The 19,798-nt window shown below is 35.5% G+C and overlaps 1 protein-coding gene across 5 annotated transcripts in view; it reads right to left on the reverse strand.

Moving 5' to 3' along the window:
• Positions 1 to 19,798, reverse strand: part of WDR70 (WD repeat domain 70) — a 147,088-nt gene that overhangs the window by 105,553 nt on the left and 21,737 nt on the right. For all 5 annotated transcript variants that reach the window (XM_026087251.1, XM_026087252.1, XM_026087250.1 and 2 more), the window contains exon 6: positions 4,268 to 4,327. In XM_026087251.1, coding sequence (XP_025943036.1) covers positions 4,268 to 4,327 — 60 coding nt within the window. The remainder of the gene's footprint in view (positions 1 to 4,267; positions 4,328 to 19,798) is intronic.

Genomic DNA, 19,798 nt, shown 5'->3' on the forward strand with positions numbered 1-19,798 from the left:
GAAAAGAAAGAAAAGAAAGAAAAGAAAGAAAAGAAAGAAAAGAAAGAAAAGAAAGAAAAGAAAGAAAAGAAAGAAAAGAAAGAAAAGAAAGAAAAAGACAGTCCTTCTACAGAAGAGCTATTTTTTCCAATGATCTGTTTCATGCACTGGATCTAGCCTAATCTAACTGTACTATATATATCCATGCTAGAATTCACCTCTGCTCTAGGTGATGACAGCTGCATTCCCATGCAGTCAAAATACCTCAGAAGTCTTGCAAAACCGTAATGCTCCCTTTTACAAAGCCTTTTAATTAGAAATAATATAAGCTTACACTTTTAGAAACCATACAAATAAAGAAACTGTATTAAAGAGTATAGTGGAAATATTCCTCAGCTTTGGTATGGATAGTAGCATGGATATGCACAAGATTGTTTTTCTTTGTATTTTTGAAGACCTATCTCGTTGTTAGTGACCAACATTTGCATTATGTTTCTATATTTGATGGCTCCCTGAAGTACACTTAAAAACAAACCTATATAAAATCTCATCATCCAAGAAGTCAAAAATATGTTCTGCAACTCAAAGCAATTAGTGAAACAAAGCAAAAATAATTACACTATTCACAAGATCACATGGAAAACAGAAAACTAGTTGCGCCAGTATTTTTGCAAAGAAATCACATGCACTATGTGTGCAAAAATCCACTCTACTTTTTCTGTTTACAATGCAATACAATGCATCTTTCCTGATTTTTTAAATTAAAAGAGAATATTTTTCTATTTTCACACTACAATGCCTCCCTTTGTAGAATGCTTTTCACAAATATAATACCCTTGTTGCTTCTTTCCTCTCCTCCCTCTACATCTTTACATCCAGCACAACAAAAAAAACAAATTGGCAGGCTTTATCTCCTCTCCACTCTGCAAGGTACAGCAAACAATACTTGATGCAAGATGGATGAATAGGCATTTCTGCAAATAATTATTTCTGAAAGCTTATAAAAACATTTATGTTCCTTATACCTAAGTTTAAACCTCTGGAAGTTTCCTTAAAATATATGTATAAATAATAATAAATAAAACTTGAATTATTAAATATTTAGATCTTAAATTAATAAATCACTTGATATTTAATGTTTTAATTTGTTATAGATGCTAATATGTTATTAACTTCATTACTGAAAAATGATTTGTTACTGAATGTTAAATTATTTGAAAGAATGATTATATTTATTGCATAAAATAAATAGAAAATGAATCTACAGGATTTCTTAAAAAGTCAGTAAAGGAAAAATTTTTCCAGATTGTTTACAAGCTCACAAAAAACAATTTTTCTCAAAGGTTGGTTTTGTTCTTTTTCCTCTCCCAAGAAATTCTCAGAAATGTCATCAGTAAGAATTCTATTAAATAGCTCAGAGCACTTTCACAGGTATATAAATAACAATAACAGAAATTCTAGTAATATTTTCTCTTTCAATATGCTGTTCAGGAGTCTAAGTCATGGCCCAAGCTGAAGATGACAAAGAGTGGCACCATCATCTTCTATGACCAAAGAAGAACGTGGGGAAAGGATTTGGGAACAGATTCAGGGATACTCATGGCTAGAAATTTGTTTTATTCTAGAGAAGTAATCTAATCAATCAGCATGCACACACACACAAAAAAAACCCAGTTCAATTTGTGTTGGAAGATGAGATTACCCAGACATAAAAATATTGAGAACAAAGAAATGGTAGTTTCAAGTCAGCAAGTGGGTTCTTCGAAAGAAACCGGAGGAACAATATTTGAGGTGAAATTTAGAAAGGGTAGAATCAAAGACAAGGAAGAACAAGGCTTCAGGAAATTGAGAATGGCTTATAAAAGGCACTTAAAGATTCAAAAAGAATGAAGGAGACCTGTATGAAACTTTAGCAACAAAGAGGATATTAGAAACTTCAGCAATAACATCATCTTTGAAATGTATGACACAAGTCATATTAGAGGAGGGTCTTGGTTAGGAGAGAAATACTAACATTTGCAGGCAATATATTTTACAGAAAGGAAGAAGAAAATGAGACTACAGTTGAGTCAAATGGAGTCAGGTGTGGGTTATTATAAGAAAGGGAACAGGGAATCCTAAAACACACTTTCATTGCAATGAGAAAAGATCTAGATTAAAATAAAAAATTAAGAAAAATAATTAGCTATTTGATTTTAAGCTGACAGTGAGTATCCATTAACTTATTCCATAGACCAGCTCAGACCACCTAGAAGAAAAGATCAGAGATGATGGAAACAGGCTGGAATCTTGGGGGCCAAGTGCAAAAGAAAGAAGAGGAGTCTCTGAACAAGGAAAAGAAGAGAGAGTTAGCTTACTAAAATGCAAAAGTATAATATTTAATAATGTAAAGATAAGCAAATTAAGAGAGAGAGAAAGTAGGATCTGTTCAAGGTCACAAGCAGAGCCAATGGCAAAGTCAGGACAGAATTTAGAGTTTGCCTGTTGTTTTCATTTGTCTGTTATTTTCAGTATGCTGGGTCATTCCGTTCTGAATATCATCAGGAGATTTGTCTATTTTGCTTTGATGTACTGGGCTGTCATATTTTTCTATTTAGCACTAGCTGAGAACACATTACAAGAACCATTATATTTTCTAAAAACTATGTAAATAAATTCTTATGAAATGACAATGCTATGTTAATGAAATAATAGTACTGAAACAATCTCATATTTACATTCATCAATAAAGCTAAGAAATATCAGGTATAAAACATTTCTGATATGATAATATAATGGTCTTATTGAACCAACAATTTAAACATATGTTTAACAGCTGCTGTATGAAAAAAAAAATCACTCTAAATCTCAAAAGCTCATAAATATGACATTCCAAGTGATAAGTATAAATACTGTCAATGCTTACACTTAAAACTGTTGAATGGCTTAAGCAATGTTGTTAATTAGATGTACAAAAGAATAAAGGTTAATATTTGCATTGAAATGTTATGCCATATGTAGTGTCTATAACAGATTCTGTATGATATATCAAAACAGGTTAAAAAAATGGAAATTTTTGCAGATATAGATCTGGAGATATAAAAAAACAACAAGTCTGATATTGTGATATCCTGCTGTTAGCTCGGAGCCACAGGAACAAAAAGCTTTTGGGGAGTCTACATTACAAAAAACTCATTTGGGAAGTCTACATTACAAAAAAAACTAGTGAAAAAAAAATTAATAATATATTTGTTGGGAAGTTGTTCTCACTCAATCCTTTTTTCCCCTTTGAAGTATTCAAAGAATTCAAACCTATTACAGAAGTTATAGTAGTTATTTCCCACTAATTTTAACATAGTGTTATAATTTACATTCTAAATCCTTCTCCCATTTACTATTTTCAGTGTCTCATTACATCTATCACTCAACAGACATCTTCCCGCTGTGATAATTTTTTTATTTTATTAATCTTGAAGCCAAACAGAAAGGAAGGGAGGAAAACTATCACTTAAAAAAAAAAAAATTGTCACAATTTCTTTATTATATATTGGTGTTGAGAGATCCTAAAGGAAAGGGTTTCTTTCTTTGATGTCATTAGCTCCAGTACAGAAGCATCACAGCAGAATACTGAAATGTCAGAGAGTTAACTCTGAAAAGAAGGGTCTTAGGAAGGCTGCTGAAAATGGCCAATTCCTTCAGTGTACATAACGGTAACATCTTAGATTCAGTAAGTTTTCTCTTGTTACGTCGTAAGGCCATTGTGCAAGACAAACACCACCAAAGTACAAAAAAAGACTATTTTCCAATGGTAGAAACTTTAAATCAGCACTGATTTCAATCAGAAATCGAATTTAGGGCTGAAGTCAAAATCCTTACACGATCTGGAGTCCTACACACATCATCAATATCTGAACAGTATTTCAGACAGGCCTTCCATCATTAACTAATTCTAAATCTTTTGAAAAGTTAAGTTGCTTTAGGGAAGTATGCCTTCTAATCTGGCTTTCAGCTCAAGATTTGCCCAGCCACCCATGCAAGCTACTCAGCATTTTTGATTGGTAGGGTTTTTTCTTCAGCTATGCAGCACTTTGCAACCTCAGTAAGCACAACCTTCACACACAGAAACTAAGCTTTTTGTTCATACATTCAGACTTCCAGTTTATCTAGCTGCACAAACTTAGTTATTTTCTCCCACTGCTTTCAAGTTTTGCTATAGTGGCAACCAAGCAAGTTCACAGATGTACAGTTTGCCAGCAGTACTCTGTAGCTCTGGAGAAACAAAAAGTATTGAATGTGTGTTATCACTTACTGTTTTTGTCCCATGTTGGAGTGTGATTTCATGAGAATCTGGAATTTTCTTGACAGGGTTCTGGAAAAAAAAAGAAAAGAAAAGAAAACCGACCTCCATGAATACAGTGGTATGACCAAAAAAACCTCCACCACATTATGTATAAAGTTAAGAAAAGTTTTGCTCACACTAGCCATAATCTGAGAGGAGAGGATAAAAAAAAATAAGAATGACATTAAATCCCAATTTTTATTTTCATGGATAGACCCCGAGAAATAAGAGGAATAATTAAAACAGTTTAAAATATATATCCATATCTTAATAAAGAACAAAACCAGTAAGAGATTTCCATTTTTTTCTCTTTAGAAAAGACATTACAATTCTCTCTGCTTCTTAATCACCAATATCTATATTGATCCTGAATTCTGATTTAATCAATCCATCATATTACACAACAACTTTTCAAATAAAAAGAATCTATGAATTTAATGAAATTATAGGACTTAGCTATATGGTTTATTAAGATCATTGATTGGCAACCCACTTCCGTGGTTACTCCCAGCTCTAATGAGGCTTCAAGACTACCACTTCAGCAGTAACAAAGTCAGAACAACATAATTCAGTGTATTTCATAGCATATTGAACAGCAACATACAGATCAAAGGCAATTACAGTTTAAAACAGCTAACATCTGTATTACAAAAACAAAAATAGTTAATTTAGACAGAAACAAAAGTATTTCAGTGAGTCCAAGGTTTTACAAAGGTTACTTGAATCATTACTGTCCAAATGCTCATTCATCTGGTTTCCTCAGTTTGGTCTGGTTCTGATTCGTCTGGTTTCCTAAGTTTCCTCAAACACACACAATCAATCATTTTGATGCCAGACATCCTGGTTATAATCTTCTGTTGCCAAAGTTTGCTTTTAAAACAATTTTAAAGCACTCTTTACAATAAAACTTGCATCTCTTTCCTGATTCAGCCTGCCAGTTCCTTCCCCTTTTTTTGCTCTTGCTACAGAAAATCTTTAAAGGACCAGGCTGATTTCCTGTAAACTCTTTTCTCCTCCAGTTCTATCAGCTTTATATCCATGACAAAACTGTAGTTTTCATTGTCTTTGATCTAGTCACACCTACACCTCTTCTCAGCTTACCCTTATCACTAACAAGGGCTTTGATTCTCAAACCAACTGCCTAGCACTTTCCCCCTTTCTCACACATATATAGAGAGTAGAGCCAGCAGAAGACTCATGCCCACTGTGTTCACCCTCACACCATACACACATCTTTGATGGTCACAGGTGCTTGAAAGGAAACTCTGGTATTAGCATGGAAATCTTTTAGATGCACCTGAGTAACAAAATACTCATGAGACTGTCATACATACAAGTGTGAAAAGGTAACAGTAAAGCTTTACAAATAGCTACATATAACATTACATTGGGAAGGATAGCTCACATGACATTTCAAGACCCACTTCCATTGCGCTAGTGGTTTACAAGTTGAGAAACAGGAGTAACTCAAAATTCCCAAGTAAAGCTATGATTACGAAATCCAACTTTTTGTTCAATCCACACTATAAAGGACCTAGAGAAAGCTACAGTTACATTACAAATGAAGTTTTCCATGACTGATCATTCCTTGCACTATAAATTTGTATTTCCTCTTTGGAGATGCCAAGAACTGCTCAACAGCTTTTGACTGTACTTGTCATCTAGACACATTTTATAAAAATGGAGAGAAGCATGAAAAGAAAATATACAAACAGTTTCAAATATTCATGCCGTTGTCACCCACAACAAAGGATGTACCACTTCGGCGAATCAAAGTTTTTTCCAGAAATTTCATCCACTGCTGGAAGGAGAAACAGCATTTGGGCCACTCTTATCTTAATCACTGCAGAGCTGATTATTTTACATTCCATTTCACAAAGGTAGGTTTTATTTATATTGTATGCATAGATTATGTCAGCACTGAACTTCATTCTTAACTACTCTATGAATTCTTTCAATAATTCAACCAAAAAAACTCATGAATACCTGAATTTCAAACAGAACAGATGAGACCACCTTTCCAGACAAAGACCAGCGTCAACAAGAATGACAAGCTTGACTGTTCTCAGTCAGCTGTTTTATGCTTCTTGGGTAATTCCAACTTAAGTAGTTTAGATGATTTTTATTAACATACCACAGAATTACTAAAAATAGCACTTAAAAAGCTTAAACAAAACAATCCTTTTCATACAACTCCTTTAGATTAATAAACAATATGTGCCAGAACAAACTTGTCTGATTTTAACTGCTAGCTCCTTCAGGTGACAACAATTTAATCCCTTTTCTAATGAGAAGGGTGAAATACTCATATAAACACGTATCTGTTGTAAAGTGCACTCATGCTGAAAACATTTCTGGCTACTTATCTGTAAGTGAGAACAACAGATATGAATACATTCTGCCACCTGATAAATCAAACCGCCTGAGCCTGAAAGTTGGCCATTTGGAGAGTGCTAGCTGCACAACACTCTGCAGTGTCCAAGGGATTCCTGACGGTTAAAGTAACTTTTTAGACTATTCAGAACAAAAATTAAGATAGCTACCTCCAGGAATATAGCTTGGCATAACCTCTTAAAAATCAGCCACACATTAAAAAAGTGGCTTATTCTATTTTAGTAGCTCTGAACTTCCTAAATTACAGAGGCTACTATAAATATCTCTAACCTGCAACAACACATGCCTATACACACACACAAAAATCAGATACAATTACTAGTTTTCCAGTTATTACATTCCAAAGATCAAGGAACACCACAGAAGCCTTTTTCATGCTCTCAAGAAAAAACAGTTAGTATATTTTATCTCGATTTGAACATCAGAATCCCCTGCATCTTGAAATACTACCGTAAGCCTGACTAACTGGAAAGACAAAGTTTGCCCACAGTGTCCCTTCCTGCCTGAGTGTTCCACCTGCTGCTTGGATTTCAGCTGCCAGGTTATGTAACATTGATTTTTATCTTTTTGATAATGCTGTTCTGAAAAATTTGTAATCACAATTAAAAGAAGGCAATATGAAACCTTAACAGATTTTATTTTTTACCATATCAGAACAAAGATAAGATGTTAAATTTCTCTTTCTGCTTAACCTGAAAATAAAGGAAATTAGCTTTGGTTTAACATATCTCCTTACATTTTAACAAAACTTCTCTAATCTTGTGGAAGTGAAGGAGTTATGTCTTAAATCTGTAAAACACTGTATTCCAGTTTGCAGTTTTACCCAAAAATGAAAAGCAAGTCTTACCTTTAAAATAATTTCTGCAGAGGGACACTGCAAGTCAGGAATCACATCTGCAGTTTTTACTTGCATTTTTTCAGGTAGTTCCACCCCTAGCTAACTGTTAAGTTCCTGTGTCTCACATCACTCTTCCGTTCACTATGTCACTGTCCCCAAATACTGCTTATGGGAGTTTCCTCATCCTCAGCCAACCCTCAGAAAATACACGACTAGAAACTACAGGCTAAAACTAGGTCAAAGTCTCCAAGATCTCTTGAGAAAAATGAAAGACAAAACATAAATAACCCAATAATGCAGTTCAAATCAGACAGAGGAAAGAACAAAAAGAGAAAAAAAAATTAGTTAAAAATCTAGATTTCTATATCCTAAGGGATATTCTTCTGTATCCTCAAGGATTGTGGATATGGGCAATAATAATCATAGGGATTCAGCAGTAGACAGAGGATATAGGAAGCAGGAAAAAGATAGGTTGGTGTCTATACAATAAATTCCACTTTTGCCTTGGGGAGAAACTTAGGTCCTAGAGAAATAATAATTAAAAAAAAAACAAACAACACCCTTCCATTAAACAACATCAGAGAGTAACTTACAATTAAAAAATATCTCAGCCATAACTATCTGTTAGCCCTGCTAACAGATTGACCATTCTGGAAATCTGAAAAATTAAATTTACTGGCTTAAAATCAAAGTCTATGAAAAACAAAATATACATTCCACAATAGCACAACAAAGCACAGGTCAGAGAGATACTCTGCTGATCTCACAAATGCAGTAACTGCAAACTGAACTTGAGGAGAAAGTCAATAGATGTCCACATCATCCACCCTTGACACAGTGAAGAAAAATAAATAAATAAATCCATAAATAAGTAGAATCCAACCTCTTCTAAAAAAAAAAAAAAAAAAAAAAGACAAACAAGAAAGGGAGCAAATGATGCACACATTTATGCCTAAATGTACCTTTATAGTTCTGTTCGCAGAGGTCTTTCTGTATTTCATAAATGGAAAGAGTCCTGTGTGGAAGAGGCTTGCAAACTGCACGCACCTCTCACAAGCCAGGCCTCTAAAGGGGAACTTTTCTGGGCATCCACAACACTACAATTTACAGGAGGAAACAAGACTTTTCCCTGTGTCTAGAATTGTTCTTAGATTCCAGTGGAGAGGATCCTGCCTTCCTTGAGGGTTTCAAGATCATATGTCACCCTGGAAGCAAATAAGAAATTTCCTTTTCTGGCTGTCTCCTGCCCTTCTTGGAACTCTCCTGAACCACCGACCTGCTGGAGACTCGAAGAGACCTCCCGCTGCTGCAGCATAGCTGTGGTGTAGCACGGCCAAAACCATGCTGCTCTGGCTTAACACTCCAACCGATTAAACTAAATCTGAGTGCATCCTGAGCAGTGGGAAGAGATTACAGTAGGCTTGGCTACTACTTACATTAGATATCTTAAGCACTATACTAAAAAAGCCCCTTCTAATGGATTTCATTCAGGAGAAACATGTAAACACTCATTCCCCGGTCTTTGGGGTCTCTGCTTTGGCATATTCCACATGGAGGATGATGCTGCCTGTCCATTGACAGGAGTGAGAAAAAGAAGGTGGGAGCTACACTTTACTGAGAACTCTCCATTTCTGGTGAGACTGGGGCTTTCATAAAGCAAATATAATAGAGGTCATCTGACACAGAAGATTGCTGTCTCCCTTTAAGACTGATGGGATAACTGGGTTATTAATGGACAGCAGGAGCAACTGGTGGAAGTGGGAGGGGGGACAAAAGTCCTAGCATCAAATGATGAAGGAATTACCTTAATCTATTTAAGTAGCAGCAGTAATTCAAATTCCCATATGAAGGATTTCCTGCAGAAAATTATGTTTTAATAATCCAAATCCTAGGCCTTCTGGCAATTAAGAAAAAAAGGACTTCATTTTCAAACATGAACATGACATATTTAAAATAAATGCTTTCTTTTAAGGTCTATTAAAGACTCTGATCTAGCCTCCTCTCTTCCCTTCCACAAAGACTGACTTGCATGGAAAAGCAAGTATTGCACAGTTGTGGGGGATTTACTTTGAGAGGCCTTAAATTTTAGACTCTGTCATATGGACTGACAGTGCTGAAATCTTCTTACTTGTGATCCGTCAAGCGGAATTTTCTATTTCTTTCATTCTCCTCCAACACAGTTTCAAAGAAACAGGTGTAAATAAAAAAAGAGTAATCAAGAATAGTAGAAGAAATTAAAGAGAGAAATATAATGTATTTAATAAAAATGTTCATACTGTAAATTATGTGACATTTTGAAAGAGAATGCTCTTAAGAGACTCTTAAGAATAAAACAAATGGGCAGACAACTCATCAACAAACCCAACAGAAAGAACAGGATTTCTAACATGGTAATTCCCAAAGCGGAGAGGCACAACACCACAAGCTTCACAGTCTAAGACAGCTAAGACTGCACAGAAAACCACTGAGTTTTGCAGAAAAAAATGTTTTATAACAGTGTCAGAGATATCTGGTCTGCCTGCCATGGTGCCCAGTCAAAACTATATGCTAATCCAATTCGTGGAGTGCTTTAAACAACTTTTCTTTTAAAAGTGACTACAGAAAAGCAACTAACATTTGTTGTCGCTTGCTAATTTCTGTGTCAAATGTGTTCAGTTTATAGGTTAAAGTATCTCTCTCAAATATCACCTAAAATCCAGCCCACATTCTTCTCTTTCAGAGCAAACAAGTTAACAGAAGTCCAACAAACTTAACGGGGGGGGCACTTGCACAACCTTGCTGCCTTGCAAGCACTGAAGTTCTGAGCCACAAGCATGCAGTTCTTTCGATCTTACCTCCAACTTTGAGAGACGCTGCATATGTGTAACAATGAAATTCAACAGACAGTTCTAGTGACAATGGACAGAGAGAACAGAATCTTGTATATTGAGTCTGCAATGGTATCAGAAGAGGGATAAAAGCAGGAGGAAAGAAAGTATTTCACAGATCTGGAAAAAAAAACATGCCTCATTCCTCTTCTGAGACTAGTACTATATTTTAAGCCTTTGGACACCTAGTGAAATTTTCCATGATAGCAGTGACATCTTAGGACAGTAATGAGAGTTTTAATTGATTTTTTTCCATATATTTTGAATCCCTTTTGCAAACAAGAACACACCGATATCCATGCTTTGTTCCACAAATTGCTCCTCCTGCAATGATTAAGACTATATTACTTGTAAAACAGGCAGTTGCTCTGAGTCATGATTTTTTACTATTTTTCTCCATAACTTAAATAAGTGAAAATAAATGTCTAAGATGTACACTTAGGCTGTACAAGAGTACACTTGAAAGATGGAGTATTAAAAAAATAAATAAAAAAAAACAATGTGAGTGATGAATAAAATGCTGTTTTACAGCAACATGAAAATAGAAATGTTTTCTGCTTTATAGGAATGCATTATCCACAAACTTGCAAGCAGAAGGAGGCATCCAGATTTAAGAAGACATTTCAACAACTTTTAATTTCCTCTCTTTTAGGTGTTAAGAGTTGACAGATGTATTCTGATGCATGTTATTAAATTCAGTTTGGCCCAGATTCATATAATATCAGTTTACATATTTGATGTATCTAAATAAAGAAAACAGTTACTTCAGACTTCCTATACAGTCCTCAAGAAGAGAGAGAAATCCAGAAGAAGAATCAGTGCATCAAAAATCTGAATCATCTGGAGAGCTCTCCCTCTTCGTGAGCTATTCAGGGAGTATAAGGCAACTAAATTCCTAACATAGGTGCCGTGATTAGGTTAGATGAATCAAGGCATGTGTGTGTGTATATTGTTTAAAAATTTGGCCTGAAAAATATAAAGAAGAAGGAAAATATTATGGAAAACAGGAGGATACATGCAAACACTGCTATGAATCATCTTGGCTGATGTTCCCATGATACATCCACAATATCTGTTACTCTCAGAAAAACACAGATAACTCATAACTCCATGACAAATGCAGAAAACCTTCAGAATGAACAGAAATGCTAAAAGCGCCCTGTAGAATACTATCTTCCCCAGTCAACATTTCTAATTCAGGTTACACTCAGAAGAGCACAGAAGTCATGTCTTGAATTTTAAGCATGAGAAGAATAAGGAGAGATTATTCATTTCTTAAATGAGATAAGATGCATTCCTCTGGGGTGCATTCAAAAATTAAGGAGGGGTTTAGGCAGATGAACTTCCTCTCTAATGCCTAAAGGAAATCAATTTATTTATTCAATACGGAAACAGTACTCTGGCTAGCTTCTCTCAACATCTTCTAATTCACAGCCTTATGAATTTTTCCTGTGATCTCAACCGGAGAGTCTTGTCAGGTTTAACCAGCAAGGGAAAAGGCCTTAGACTAAATCTTCATTCCTACGTATGACAGCCTAAAACCACAAATTCATAATGTTGTTATAAGTCAGATATAATATATTTTATGAGACGATGGGTTAACGGTAATTAAGAGACTGGCCCCAGACACGACAGGTAACATAAATTAAATCTCCTCTTTCTTTTCTTGCCACTTAGTGGCATGTCCCCTTCTGAAAAAAGACTCCAGTGGCTTAACAACTTACAAAAGGTATTACAGTTAAGACCTCAGCACAGTTTGCAAATACCTTTATATACACACACACACGTGCGTGTGTGTGTGTGCGTGTGTGTGTGTATAATACTTCTAAAGCAGACAAAAAAGCTGGCCTGACCTTCCTCCTACAAGATAGTCTCAGGTTTCAGGAGGTTGCTATTTTTCACCGTAGATTCTAAAATCTTATTCAGGTAATTTCTAAATTTATAACAAGCCCTTGATTAATGAAATCACAGTTTGTATTAACATTTATGATACATTATGTTCTCACAATATATACCAGACTAATTCTCTTGAGCCTTTTCCAAAGCAAATTCTAATTGCTGATAAAACTGATTTAAAACTAAAATTGCCTGTAGTCATTCAAGTTTCCTTTGCAGTTTCCGGAGAGCAGTGTTCTGGTGATATTCCAGATATGTTATATTCTGCTTATATAGCCACCTGCCTATTTCGCCTTTATCATTTCAGTTTCAAATATGTACATATATGTCTATTTGCTAGAATAGTATGCACAGTCACCACACACTGTGGAAAAACCTGTATGTTCAGTCAAGGGAGTTTTACTACAGCAATAAGATACACAAATTTACTACTATCTAATCTGTTGAGAATGACAAAAAACTGTAGCATTTTCAGTCAGAAATGATATATAAATGATATTTTCAGTCAGATATAACCTTTAGGAAGAGAATTCTTTAGGGCTGAATAGAATTTAGTTTTGACCTAAAGGATTACTTTTATTTACTCAGAAACAGCAGAGTAGAATAGCAAAGGTAACCATAGCTGACAATAAGGAGAAACAAAACGAACATACGATTAACATCTCTGCTCTGAAAATCTGCTCATTCTGGCACACAACCAACAAATAGCTTAATTTTGAAATCACAAAGGAAAAATAATTGTGAACATTCTTCTCTCTGACACCTAAGTGCCAAATGCTTAGTTCAGATGCACAGGTTTCCCTTTGGCATTCACGTATTTCACATTCAATTTGATAAGAATTTCTGTACCACGTAGATTTTGCATAGATTTCTAGGGCAGGGAATATGACCTAGTAGACATACATGAAAGAATCCAAGAACACAACATGAGATGCAGGACCAGACTGAAACTAAGCTTTCCTTAAGGCGTAACATTTTTCAGCTTGCTAACCAGCCCACTTAATTACCTTAAACTCACTCTACAATATACATCTAGCTAAACTGTACAGACACTTCATTATATCACCTTTTGGCAAACTTCAGGAAAAAAAAAAATGCAGAAGTTCTTCCACTTGACTTACCAAAAAAAAAAAAAAAACACCTATGAAAACCAAGGTTACAATAAGAATTCCAGAAGCAGTAAGTTGTAGTTTAAGATATTCTTCAGTCATGAAAATAGCTTTACTGTTCTCCAGATTTATCTTCTGTCTTAAAATAAAATTTTGTGAACTATTTTAGAATTCAAACCACACATCCACTAAAATTTTGACATTTTTGGCAAAAAATGGTTCCCATCTTTATAAACCTTTCAGTTATAATGTAAATTCCCTCTTTTAAAAGTCAGGGAAACTATCAAGCTTTTGCAGCAAAAGGCAATTTTAGTGATGTGGACTCTACAGTAGTACATTAAAATAATATATACAGTAGAATAAGTACTACTGTTTCTTTAGCAAGTTGCATAATCGTAAAGAGCTTAAGTCTTAAAGCATTTTAAGAGTTAAAAAACTTATCAGAAGCATTTCCCTCTAAACTTTTATTTTTTGATTGACCAGAATTTAAAAAGCTAACTGAAGCAGTAGATGTTCAATACATGGCAATTATGTCTAAAACACACATGGAGATTATTACAATGGAAATAAAATGCATTTGTCATCTAGTCAGAAGAGCTTAATGTTCACTGTCAGACTTCTGGTGATCACTCTGGCATAGAATTTCATAAATATCAAGGTGACACTAATAAGAACCCCTATATCACTATACTGGCAATCACATTAATGAGCCATATCGCTTAACCTATATACACGCATTTACCACCAAAATTAAAATAACACACCATTTAGGTGCAGACTAATTCTTGATCTTTGAATTTGTGCAATTTATTTCATTCCTGCATACCCCAGTTTCCTGATCTGTAAAATTTGAATAATATCTATCATAAGGAACCTGCTAGAGTTTCATTCAATAATGTTGGTGAAGTTCATCAGGCTCCTAAGGGATCCTGTTATTCTCAGCAAACACACTACAGTCAGCAAAACTAAACAATCACATCTCTAGAGACAGAGAGTTGTCACAGACTATACTTTTCAACAGTTCTCCAATTCTTAAAGGTGTTCACCCAAATATTTAGTCCGGAGATCTTAAAAGAGATATAAATTTATGCCTATAGTCCCAGTTAGCAACAGAGGTATCAGTTGTCTATAAACTTACCGATCAATTAGGATAAGTAATTAAACTGAAAAAGGAGGGAAAAAAAAAAAAAAAAAAAAAAAAAAAAAAAAAAAGCGCTTATCGGAAAGGTCATTTCTTTCCCTCGGCACTAAATTCTCTCTGCATAAGAGACGACGTCTGGGAATCCTGGTCTTGGGGTGGGTTCTAATTGGGGGGGGTTTGAAGATGTGATCCTAACAGGGCAAAACCAAAAGAAAGGTGGAGATTATCACTGGAGCCCCAAAAGCCCATTTCCCTTCTAAAGTCACTCCTTTTTGCAGAAGAAAAATGTGATGCTCAGATGGAGCCTGCAACACTCGCAGTGCCATCCCACCGCTTGGGTTCCCAGTGGAGGAGACTGAGAGCAGCTTCCCATCTACAGCGTGACANAAAAAAAAAAAACACCACAGTCATGCAAAGAAGATCTACAACCATAGGGCAGGGGTGGGGAGATTGGGGGGTTAAAAATTACAGCATGTCTAAGTTACTGCAGGAAGGAAGGACAATTTCCTATCTAGCCCCACAGCTGGTTCCAATTCTATTACTGTTTCGATTACTAATTCTCCCATGCCACCCATAAATTACCTTCAAAACATTTAACATTTAAGCTGTGTTATAGCAGCACAATTTTATGTAATGTGACATGAGAATAAATTGCTAAGTGACTTTATGCATCTGGAAATAGGGAAAGGTACATTTATATTGTACACGTGAGGTCCATGCTTGGAAAACAAACACACCTTTATCCATGCTCCACTCAGGTATATTCCTTTAACCAAAGCAGTTATCACAAAAAAAAAAAAAAAAAAAGTGGTACAGTATGGTCAGCTGATACATCTGACAGTTAAATGTCATAATACCACCAACAGCACAAATAATTTTCAAGGTTTTCAATATAAGTACTAAGCACTAGATTAAAAATCACAGCCAATCCGAACGACTTGTTCTTACTTTTAAACATAAAACCCATCATTTTTAAAGGACATGCCCAAGAATTATAAAACATGCTTTATATTATATGCCTTACTATGATATCTATGCATGGAGAGATGTCTCCAGCATATACCAAAAATACTAATTTCTATAAATGTAATGTAACCTCTGAAGATTCCATATGACTGCAATTAAACCTGGCAAGATACATGATTAAATACAGAACCATTAATTTCTACATAGCAACTAAACAAATAATATTCATTATTGCTTAGTTGTGGCTTGTATGGAAACAGAACAATGACCTCAAACACATTTTCTAGTGGAAAGATGACCACATGTCAAACCCAACACTTGTGCAGTCATTCTAAAAGGAATCTGAGGTATAAAAGGGTACAGAAGCAACATTCTCGTATTTCAACCCAGATTAAGGTAGAGATCCATTGTCTAGACAACACATAATTTTAGCTGCGTGCATGGAGAAAGGCGGCAAATATTCAAAAATGCCATTCCTTACTGACTTGTAGTGACATTATGTTAAGCCCTTGTATATACTTCTCACTCCACAACCGTTAAAAATAAAGAATATTAGATATATCCAATGAGATCTTCCCTAAAATTATTTGATAGACTTTCTGTTGTGCTCCACAAGGAGCTGCTGCAGATCCTTCATACTACACGAAGATTACTTGAGTTAACAGAAGAGTCTTCTTGATGTATAATGATCTAAAATTAAGTTTGGCACATATGATTCAAATTAAGTCACTATTAATCTTGTACACTATAGCCTTGTTAATCCAGCAAAGATGGATTAATAACAACATACATCTTCAACTTGGACAGTATAGACAGTTAACAAGATATTTGTTACTCATGCACACTCATGCAGTATAGAGACGATGACTTCTGATATTCATGTTAAGCTCTATCCCTTTATTTGGGGGTCAAGAGAAAGAATAGTCCTAGACATAAGGAACTCCAGATAACAGACCCTGCAACATATTTGCTGTGAGATTTTCAGTAAGACACTGCCTGTCTGCCCAAGTATCATGTCTTAAATGGGAAAAAATGCCCCATCTTGCAGATATGCTACAATGATACATTAATAAATATGGCAAGTTAATTCATGCGTTTGAGCTGCTTAGATTCTACCCAGCCAGAAGCTGTAAGAAAGACTACTACTAAGTGACATCTATAATACTCCATACTTTGAGATACCCTAAGGTTCTTACAAGCTTGTTTATAAAACAAAGTAAAAATAAACAAAAGGAACACATTATATATTAAAAAAACCCCTCTGTGCCTAATACTCATACTACGAGTGAAATTTTGCATTTGCAGAGAACACAAATAGATCTGTGGTATTTCTTATCTCCTGGTTGACTGACTTTGGTGAAGTTACTGGGGAAAGCATGATTCCCTAACTGCTGTTTCCATAAATAAGCAAGCTAAAAAACCTTCCAATAGTTCTTCCCCCGTAACAAGCAAGTGCTTAAGTATAGGTACCACCTTCTATTGTATCAAAAGAGAAATAAGAGTATAAAATAAGCCAAAAATGAGTGCGAGAAAGAAGCAGAGAGCGTATAAACAAATATAAAAAGTTGCAGTGATGGGAAGGAACATACAACCTACAAATCCTCTGAATCAAATGCAGTCCAAGAACTTTGTCTCAAATTTTTTTCAAATTCTGTTATGGACATTTTCCAGACAACTACAGGCCTGAATCCTTCTCATTAACCTTGTGTTTGACATCTCCCTTTGACATGCGGGCCATGAAGTGATACGGCTTAGTTCTGAAACCAATGGTATCTCACGTAACACCTCCTGCTGCCCTAGGCTCGACTGTTTCCCAGGACTCTTTAATAATTTACATTTCACCTCTTGGGAGCCACATGAAAAGCATAGTAGATAGGCCTACAAATGAACTGCTTTACGTTGAGCTTTTCAATGTCATTACTCTGTTTAAAGATAAAGTACAAGAGTGTACAGATCACTTAGAAAGCAAGCATGCAAAGTGCCTTCAAGTTTAGCTTACCTTCCATGGACAGCCTTAGAGATTCATCACATATAAGACACTCAACATCCTCACTACATCTGGCTACCATAGGTAGCATCCAGCTTGAGATACCAAAATGAATGCCAGAGTAGAGAATGATGGCATCCTCTTATCTTCAAGCTCCTTAAACTTCTACAGATAGGGAAAAGCTCCTCCCAGTTCACTTTATTAGCTGAAGTCTCCCTTTGTAAACCAATTTTTTCAGGTAGAAGTCACTACTGTATATGGCAATCTATTACAGTGGGAAAACCCTGACACTAATGGCAACCTGTTCTTACCTGCGAACTACCTTCCCGTGGAATTGCAGTGCATTGCAGAAATAAGAAAACAGAGAAGGCAAAAGAACCCTGCATTTAAAATACAATCAGCGGTTTGACACAAATATGTACAAAAATGTGCTAAAACCCACCATAAACTATTCGTGCATTCCCAAATCCTCACAGTCACTATGACACTGAACAATTCCAGTGGTGTGGAATATAAGTGAGGGAACAAGCTAGCAAGAGTGAGTAAATGCATATAAATAGATTTTTGCAGTTGGTTGTGGGTATCAAGAGCTTAGAAGTATCTATTAATACTGACAGGCACAGGGTAGATACACATTGCACTGTCAGAATTTTGCACAATAAAGGGAGTGGGGGATTTCTGGCTAAGACACTGGATTTTTCTGTAAGCTTAGATATTTGCTCTTAGAGGATCATTAATGTTCAAACAATAGGCCTGTTCACAAACTTTCACTTAAACTCATAAATAACTCACAAGTAATATTGTAAACTGCACACTATTTTATCTACCCCAATGGGCAAAGGACCTGAGATGACCCCCTTAGAACCTGAAATCACAACAAGGTATGGTATGTCAAGCCCGATGCTTAGATAGTAAGCCCTTCTCATTTTAAAAGTGCCAGACACAGAGATTACTGTCAGTGTGCCGCAGAGCCTCGCCTCCACACCGTTTCAGCAAGAACAGTGGCAGAGACAGGGGCTCAGGCAGCATATTATCAGGTGTTGCCATGCAGTGTTTTCAAACTAAAGGTGGGTTGTCTTCTTTTATGAGAGATGAGTGGTCACAGATTAGAGATAATATATATATTTCATTCACCTTAGTTTAAATACAAACATGCTGCACATTAAAATGTTTGGACTCTAACATCAGGTTTTCCCACAGGCTCCTGGCCTTCAAGACATATTTCCTAACATATAATCCATAAAGCCTCAAGTTATCTTGCTCTTACATTCTCTGTGCCTCATCACTCCTGAATTATTTTTATCAGCAGAAATTGTTAAAAATATGCAAACACAGCTTTGAACCAAAATGGTTATTAGAAAGTTCTCACACTCAATTTAGTTCTGAAGGTTACCAGTTACATTAATGGTTATGCAAATGCCAGAGAAAAGGTAACCTGAAGACACTTTCTTGCCTAGGTATAAGTTAGGGTTAAATGTTACAAAGGAAAATTATATTATACTGTAATACCCAGCAAAGGTGAGAAACCAGGAAGTGTCAAGGTTGGCTCCAGAAAAAAAATCTTATTATACTTACCAAACAAGTAGGTTAGATTCATACATAACTGATAGAGTCTTTGCCATCCCATGTCTTCAGGGTTTTTTTCTCTCTCCATACTTTTCAGAGTAATATTTCACCTTATACAAACTCTTCTTCTGACACTCTCTCTCCCTCACTAACAGCAAAGGATCCACACCCAGTTCTTACCCCACTACTTTCCTCTGCTGTCAAGTGCTTTCTCATACTACTGATTCCTAATTGCCTAATTCATCTCTGTATTATCTAACTGCTGTGTTTGATCTGTGATGAAACGTACTATAGAAGGTCTGCTACCACACATCTGATGCTATCCAATACTTCAAGATGCAGATAAACACAAATTCTCTTAATCAGCCAGAAAAGCTGGGTAATTTCTAAGATTTTCTGCTACCCAACCAAACCTGCTTGCACAGTCCATCATGAGGTTTTTTTTCCCCAAAAGTATCAGACAGGGTTGCACCTTCCATAAGTTCCTACATTATGAGACAACTCCCAAGAGGCAAACTAATGCAAAATTACATTAAACTACAAAGAATTAAACTACAGCTGACAACTATTACTTGACAGTAGAGAACTAGTTTTCAGAACTACCATTTGATTTGGACAGATGCTTGCTAAAATAGCATTATAAATAGCTTGGTTATAATTAATTTAGATTGTGACATTTATCTTATTTGGGGAGTTAATATTTTTGCTAAAAATGAAGAGCATAAATTGGCTACTGC

This window comes from Apteryx rowi, unplaced genomic scaffold (genome assembly GCF_003343035.1).
Source record: "Apteryx rowi isolate R43461 unplaced genomic scaffold, aptRow1 scaffold_71, whole genome shotgun sequence".
Lineage (NCBI taxonomy): Eukaryota > Metazoa > Chordata > Aves > Apterygiformes > Apterygidae > Apteryx > Apteryx rowi.